The 8,778-nt window shown below is 36.0% G+C and overlaps 1 protein-coding gene across 1 annotated transcript in view; it reads right to left on the reverse strand.

Annotated features, from left to right (window-relative positions):
* LOC107553826 (membrane-associated guanylate kinase, WW and PDZ domain-containing protein 1-like) overlaps positions 1-8,778 on the reverse strand; it is a 94,752-nt gene that overhangs the window by 71,757 nt on the left and 14,217 nt on the right. The window contains exons 2-3 of the mRNA XM_016236167.1: positions 5,699-5,704; positions 1,923-2,039 (exon numbers count right to left, since the gene is read on the reverse strand). Of these exons, the coding sequence (XP_016091653.1) occupies positions 1,923-2,039; positions 5,699-5,704 (123 nt within the window). The remainder of the gene's footprint in view (positions 1-1,922; positions 2,040-5,698; positions 5,705-8,778) is intronic.

Below are 8,778 nucleotides of genomic sequence, written 5' to 3' on the forward strand. Positions count from 1 at the left end.
TAAAATGTGCACTGGACATCTGGCTTCATAGCTCACATCAGGACATTTTACATTAGTAGCAGTTCATTTTGCTGCCATCTGTCTCAAAGAAATACATATGTGTCTGCTTTGTCGTAAAGAAAGGCTACAAGACACATTTGTTCATGTTTTATCACAGGTACCATGTCTGTAGGTTTTGTAAATACACTGGGATTTTGTACAAGAATCAGGTAATTTGGCTGGACAGAAATGTTTGATATATAATAAAAAACAACAATATTTAATAATAATATTCATAATCATAATTTATAAATAATTTGGCTGAACAGAAATGTTCTTTTATATACATTGCAAAACTTTATTTTACACACACACACACACACACACACACATATATATATATATATATATATATATATATACACACACACACACATATACATACAGCATATATATGTATGACTGGCTGTCCAGAAATTTCAACTATATGCATATAATTATTAAATATTATTGTTATTATTACTACTACATCATATATTAAACGTTTTCACAAATAATAATTATAAAATTATAATGAAACTAGCACAGCTATGTTGTCTGGGAAAAACAATAATCCTTAGTCAGGGTAGATGCACATAATGAGATCTGAATCTGCCTCTGTATCTATAATTGTATTAGTGACATGCAGTCCTGTCTCAGGGTCACATGTCTTCATTGTCACTCTTCTCCAGCCGGCCATTATACCCCCAAAACAAACATACACAACACACACACACACACACACACACACACACACACTCAGCCACTGGCCACCTGGTGAGGCAACTAGCTGCTTGGGCCATCAGTGCACAAAAGAGACAGCTGCGCCCCTCCAAATTCCTCATGCATAAGCACCAACGGACCCTCACACAATATCCAAACACCCACCCTCAAATTCACAAGCTCTGATCAATATTGACTCATTGCTGTCACGTTCACCAGCATCAAGTCATGTAGAATTACCAGGTAATTGACAACAAGATACAAACTGCTCTGTTAAACCTGATATTAAAACGCACATGCTTTTATCAAGACATGTTTGCATCTCGCTAGAACTAACCGCTAGTAAAGAACGCAAGTTAAAACACATATGGCACAGAGAGAAAAACAGTGGTTGTTAATGTTATAAATGGTAATCATAGTTTAAAAATTTGTATAATCATGTTTGACCAATGCAACCTTTAGGCAGACTGTGCAATAGTCAGTAATGTGGTCAGGAAGAAGGAAGACTGGCTGACTGATTGATTGACTGACTGACTGATTGTTTTATTTTATTTTATTCAGCAAGGATGCAACAAATTGACCAAAAGTGACAGTAAATTAATGATATTATATTTTAAATAAAAGTTGTTCTTTTCATCAAAATGGATCATGGTTTCCACAATAAGAAGAAAATGTTTCAGCATATTAGAATGATTTCTGAAGGATCATATGACACTGAAGACTGGAGTAACCATTTAAATGTAACGGGTAGTATGAATTTATGAAAAACTAAATTCTCTAAACACACACATCTTGATACAGCATTACTGGTTTAAAATACACAAGGGAAAATTCTAGAAACATCGGTCTTGTAGAAGCACGTCCCCTCAACTGCACACGTCCAATACTCTTTCCTCTACACAAATACAAAAACACACACTATTTCATCACACCTCTCCAAGGACATGGCTGCCACCTATTCAATCGAAAGGAGGATTTCTGTGAATATTGATGCCGTCCTCCCTCCCACCTCCACAGAACAAACAGTCCAGCCACCCCTTTGCTGCGCACACAGCTTCTGCACATGAGCTTTAGCAAAATAATACAATAGAAAGAAGTATAGCAACATACAGCAGAGTACATTAAAGAGAACAGACCGCACACTGGAGTTAGAGAAAAATAGAAACAATAAGAGTACTCACAAGGCACAGCGTGGCGGTAGAGGTTGTCACGTATGGTTTGCTGAAGCTCGTAGTCAGCGGAGGATTTCTGAAACCTTTGGCTCAGGTAGCGCTTCAGGTCTTTATTGAGTTTGTTTCCTGCAAAACAAAAGGAAACACACGTTATTGATGATGAATAATGCGCAAACTCAGCAGAGTACTATTGTACTTTATTTCTGACTAATTGTTTCACCACCAATGGATAAAAGTTCCTGCTGGTGGATAGTGGTGCCAGCAGTGGCTAAAATGGCTAATGAAATTGTAGCATATTTGTGGTTGGAAGATGATTTGGAATGTTCCTATAGCTTGGTGGTAACAATGGCCACAACACAGGTTTGAATACTGTATTTAATGCATTATATTCAAGAAAAACTCATTGTAAACTTGTCAATGGTATCAGATAGTAGTTAATACATTTTTGAGAGCAAATGGAAGAAGTGGACAGCTTTGGGATAAAGGAGATGCTAATGAGTGTATTTACACAGTACTTTTCAAAAGTTTGAGGTTAGTAATATTTTTTGAAAGAAACAAATACTTTTATTCAGCAAGGAATACGGTCTAAAATAACAGTAAAAACTTACTGTATAGCTACAAAAAATGTAATTAAAATAAATCCTGTTGTTTTTAACTTTCTATTCATTAAAGAATCCTGGAAAAAATGTAACACGGTTTCAAAAATATTAAGCAGAACAACTGTTTTTAACATTAATAATAATAATAAAAAAACGTTTCTTGAGCACCAAATCAGCATATCAGAATGATTTCTGAAGGATCATGTCATGTGACACTATAGACTGGAGTAATGACTGCTGAAAATTCAGCTTTGCCATCACAGAAATATATTACATCAAGAGACCTCCATTAAAAACATTTAAAAACACCCCCAAACTTTTGAACGCTACCGTACAAATGTTTATAATTGTTTACAATTATATTGTTGGATGTTTGCATCAAGTATGTCTGGCAACTATGTTTCTCAAATCGTAAACAATTACAAATGAAACTCATTCATAAACATGAATTGTGGAGCATGAGTGTGAAATTGTAATCCATAAGACAGTAACACATCGTAGCACACCTCCATTCACACTCATGGGGATACCTGGCTGCCACCTCAACCCAGTGCAAGCAATAGAGTGGGCCATATGAAACATTTCCCACCCTCAGCTTCACCATCTGTTTAGAAGACACAGATCGCTTACCCAGCACCATTTCAAAGAGATGCCAATAGCCAAAAGCTGTTTATGTGTTAATGTGGTTCCACTGGGTGTCCGCACCAATGCCAGATCGGTCGCCGGCACTGCCATCCCACAAACTCTCGATTTCTCACATGTACTAGTGACTCAAGGGACTTCCCTTTCCCGGATTAATGGGAATATTGCATTTCTGGAGAATTCTTTTGAATGGATAGTCTCATTAAGGCCAAATGAGGTAATCAGTTTCTCTCTCGCTCGCTCTGTAGTCTGTCGTTGATCAAATGAAGCTGCGTTTTTAAACTTTATGAACATACATAATTGGTTGCCATGGTAATACGTAGCGTTGCAAGTCCCAAATGCCGCCCTCTGCCCTTGAAGTTCTCCTACAGATGCAAACTTGGGTGACACAAACCAACATAGACTGTCAATTGTGTAAAGTTTACACCAGTTCGGGCTCTTTGAGGGTGCTCATGATTACCATTTTGTATCCTAAAAGAACAACAATTTTTCACAAAAATGAAACAGATAACCATTTTGCAGAAACATTAAAAACTATTTTCATTTTTCTTTTGTGTTTAGAGGATTTAGGTTCTCTGGAGAATTAATCTCTTTGTCATTTTCTACGAAATAATTCAATTCAATACATTTTTACTCTCATCACATTGTGTTCAAACTAATAATAATAACCACAAAAAATGTTTTAATACTGTAAGCAAAAAAGGAATAGATTTAATATTGTGGTCTACAAATCCAGAGCCTTTATGCATCTTTAAAGTCAGCATGAAATGGAAATTCACCCTATCAATTTCCTACATTAACACATTAATGATCAATAACATTAATGCATGTTATTGATCTTATTGTGAATGATCCATACATGCATTTTAATTTTTATATTTTGACCTAATATTTAATCAAATGTCATAACCGGATCTTCCAGTGAAACAACAGGCTTCTTCTCTTGTGCTAGACTTTTCTGTTCATTTAGTCTCTCTCTTACAATCGACTACAAGCTTGCATTCAGATTTGCCTCCATCAATAACCGACAAATAGAACCAAGTCCCAAACTACATTTGTTCCTTTATCAATAATCTGTTTCACTTGAATGCAGGTCACAATACGGAATAAAATCTCGATTTTAAGGAGAACACAAAGAATTGTTTGGAAAAACAAACAAAAAATGCTTTGAATATTTTTCACAAAAGTTAAATATATTGTTGTGTATATGATTTTGAGATTCATCTTTTCACATTGAGGACAACTGAGGGACTTGCATGCAACTATTACAAAAAGTTCAAATGCTCACTGATGCTCCAGATTTTGTCTTCTGGGAAACATGCAAGTATGATATTTAGGCAAAATAAGAAAAATGTACACATCTTAATTCTGGTCAAAAGTTTGGCTCTTAATGCATCGTGTTTCCTTCAGGAACATCAGTGACTGTTTGAAACTTTGGTAATAGTTGCATTTAAGTCCCTCAGTTGCCCTCAGTGTGAAAAGATGGATCTCAAAATCATACAGTCATTGTTGAAAAGGGTTCAAATATGCAAAAGATGCTGGAAAACCAAATAATTTGTGGGATTTTTCTGAAGAACAGTGGGTAGTTTAACCGTTCAGGACAAATAATGGACTCATGAACAACTATCACAAAAACAAAAAAAAACAGCTGTGGATCATCCAGGTAACAACACAGTATTAAGAATCAAACGTAAACTTTTGAACGGGGTCATTTTTACAAAGTCAACTAACTAACTAAACTATTTTCTCTTGTGGGCTATATTTTAACATATTTTATGTGAAATATCTTATTCAGGTCAGTACTAAATAAAAAATAACATGCATTTTGTATGATCCCCTTAATTTGGTAAAATAATGGGCATTTTGCAGATACTGCAAAGTGAATGTAAAATTTTGACCACAACTGTATATAATATTGTGGTCTTCAAATCCAGAGCGTTAATGTATCTTAAATCATTTCACAGAAATCTGACAAGATTTTTCATCTATTAACTGAAAACGGATTAAAAAACACAGCAGATATCCTTAGTTACACACATTATCTTGAGGTAAAAATGTACATTTAACACACAGTTTGTGTAACAGCCACCATGTCGAGCAGGCTGTACAATTAGCTGTAGAACAAGTAACAGCTCTGCCAGGCAATGTTCAAGCTAGAAGGTCAGAAAAGAGCTTTTCTCTTCTAATTGAACCTCTGGAGGATCGTTTCTTAATCTAGCCACATCCAAGTCTAAAAATACACTTCGATGTGAAACCCATTAGACTGCTTTTCCGAACTAAAACGGGAATAATATGCGAGTGTGAAATTCCTGTTGAGTTGGTGTGTGCAGTCTGGCGTTGACGTTAGCGCCACGGCATACCACTGTGAATTAATCCCTGCAACAGGTTGCGAGTCATTACTCAAACCTACAGCAGCCAGACTACACACCCACCCCCATCCATCATCCCCAACTCACTTTATTCCAATTAGCTGCTTACTAGTCCAACTCAATGGCAACAATGGACTCCTGGCCAACCAACGAAAAACCTGATGAGATCTAAGACCTTGCCCTGCAGAGATGAAGCCAAGAGAGAGATGTGAAAACCGAGAGATTGTGGAAAGATGCCAGAGGATACACTTTATAAAACAAAGGTTTTTTTTTTTTTTTACAGTAGCTTATGTCACTACTTCCAAGATACTGCGATGGCCTGTGGTTTGTGTGAATATTCACAACTAATATGGAGGCTTTTGAGTACAAAATGAGTTGTTATTATTATATGGAAGACAAAACAGGTCTACCACAATTCCCATGTCTATATTCTTCTCAAATTGAAAGGGGGCACAATAAATGTTGGTAAAAACTAAAATGAAATAAATCATAAATATATACTAATGTTTTATTCAAAGACACCTGAAAATAACAATAGACAACCAAACTAATAATAACAGGCACATATTTCTCAGCTAATATTCATATTTCTCAGTCAGTTTGGCCTGATGAGAATGTTAGTGATCAGCAAAGTGTTCTAAAGAGCAAAAACATGATGCAAGCAAGAAGGAGGCCCACTGCTTCTGGAATACTGCCTTGAATTACTGCACATTATTTGTTCTGGTGAATAAAAAAAAGTATACAAAAATGTAGTGCACTAAAATGTTTAGGGTGTCATTTTACACAGACCATGCACTTTTTACACACAGCAAGCAGATTACACAAGATATAATGTTATTATGTGTATTGTGAGCGATATGGAAATGGATTTAGTGCAGTTTAAAGAATGGCTCTAAAAGCACCTTGTGTTTCTGCGAAGAAAATATGATTATAAGATATTTTTCAAACGGGGGAGGAGCATAACTCAACACCAATAATAACTACATTATTCACACAGAAAAAGAGAAATTAAATACTAGCATATAGAGAACCACAAAATCAAATTAAATGTTTCTTAAGCGAATACGTTTTTCAAGCATCCAACTCATCTTAGTGCTATCAAAAAGCTGTATGATATCTGTTGTGAGGTCGGCAGTTATGCTTCATTTTGCTGACTCTCTGCTGATTTATGCAGACCCTCGAGACAGAAATTACAACGGCCCAATGGTGCACATCTTATCTTCTTTTTGCTTAGTGTGTCCATAATGCTGAGTGAAGATAAACAAGTAACAGAGTAACAAGTAAGAGACTTTATATTTATTTTTTTAAAACAGTTTGCATTTCATTCCAACACTCTTCAAAAAAAGACTAAGAACTGGCGGTTCAGAGAGAAAGATTAGCCACTCTTTGAGTCTGTGTATATTAATGAGTATTGGGGTATGGGGGACACCATTTGATGTCCGAGCCCCAAATCCCTCCTAAAATAGATAATTAGAGAACAAATTGCCACCAAACCAACTGCACCTGGCAGAGACACTGATAAGCTCCCAACTGCGAGTGCCCACTTAACACGACAGCCAAAGCAGGCTGGATTAATTCCAAGTGTATGTTTCTGCATTTACGCAAGTGTGTAAGACAACTGTCTCAGTAACCAGGATGTATCTTCAATTACCTGCTGGATTTCAATGCCCATCAGAATACACTAAAGCTCAGTGTGTTTAGTAGAGATTACTGGATCAGACAAAGCATCCGGCATTCAGAACGGCGAGACGAGAGAGAGAGCGAGCAACGTACGCACGTACACTTATGTCCCGGACCATGATGAGTCTTTGTTCACTGCCAGCTGATGCCAGTCCTAAGTTCTAGGAAAAAGTCTTGTTTTACTCACTTGGCTTTGGAGATGGAAAATGAAAGTACTGTCAGATTTGCAAATTTCTTTGGAGTCAAGCTACTTTCTGAACATTTTACTCTGCCTGTGCATAAAAGCAGGAAATATAACTTTGTTCAGAAAGGCTTTTGGAAAAAACTGGTGCCTGACAGATAAGTAAAGAAAGTGTCTGACACACACAGTCTAACCAGTGGTGTGCAGCAGACTTCTGAAATGAGGAAAGGCATTTGTTTTTGGTCCAGTGTAAATTCATGTTCCAATGCAGTTTTTAGGTTAAAGGCGTATGGAGTGCAATTTAACTTACATTATTTAAATGTACATTCAATCATCTAGCAGACACCTTTATCTAAAGCACCTTACAAATGAGGACAACAGAAGCAATTAAACCAACAAAAGGGCAACAAATATGTAAGTGCTGTGACAAATCCCATTTAGCCTAAAGCCCTGGACACACCAAGCTGCCGGTTGGATGCTGGGCAATGTCAGGATCCTTTTGAGCTTCAGTCAGCTTTAGTTTTTTTCAGTGTGTTCCGCACCATTGGCTCTAGTTGGACATGGGAGAGTTATGTTCTCCCACACAAGCACAGAGCATACACGCTAGTTGACCGTCGACAGTAGTCCGTCCAGGGGGCTCTAGTGCAACATTTTTTGCCACCACACAGGCGATGCGAGGCAACACGAGGCTACACCACAGTCAGCTTTCCTTAGCGCTGGATCTTTGGCGTTGGTTTGGTGTGTCCCTAACAAAAGCACACGTGTATATATATAGATAACAGAAAAAAAATGTCAGACTTTATCAGACAAGAAACCAACTTTGTATGTTTATGATAACATTTTGTAATATTTGTTGTTGTATTTTTGTTTGTATATCACAAATACTAACATGACATAGAACGTGTGTAATATTTAATAATTTGTATTAAAAAAAACTATAATCTATATAAACAGTTTTCAAAATAAAACCATAGGCAAAAAAACTGACTATATATTTTGATATGTTTGTAAAGACATATTCTGAAATACCTGTTTTGTTTTATTTTATTTCTGTATGTATATATTACATACTACAAATATAATATCATTTAAAAAATGTAATCTATAATTTAAATGAAACATCATTCAGCTAACATTATCGAATAATATTATATTACTATTAAACATAATATATATTAATGTAATGTAATTTATTTATGTATTCATTATATATTTTCATACACACACACACATGAATCATAGTTAACATCATTTTAAAAAATGCTCAAAGCCACCCTGTGGACAGACGTCTAGGGCTGTCAGTGTCTTCTAATGAGCCTCTACAAGATCAGTCTGCTAACACACATAGATATTACCCTCAGTCCACCTCTTAACTCTCTAAATTAAAAAAAAAA

The sequence above is a fragment of the Sinocyclocheilus grahami genome, unplaced genomic scaffold, assembly GCF_001515645.1.
Source record: "Sinocyclocheilus grahami isolate Dianchi unplaced genomic scaffold, SAMN03320097.WGS_v1.1 scaffold2.1, whole genome shotgun sequence".
Classification (NCBI taxonomy): Eukaryota; Metazoa; Chordata; class Actinopteri; order Cypriniformes; family Cyprinidae; genus Sinocyclocheilus; species Sinocyclocheilus grahami.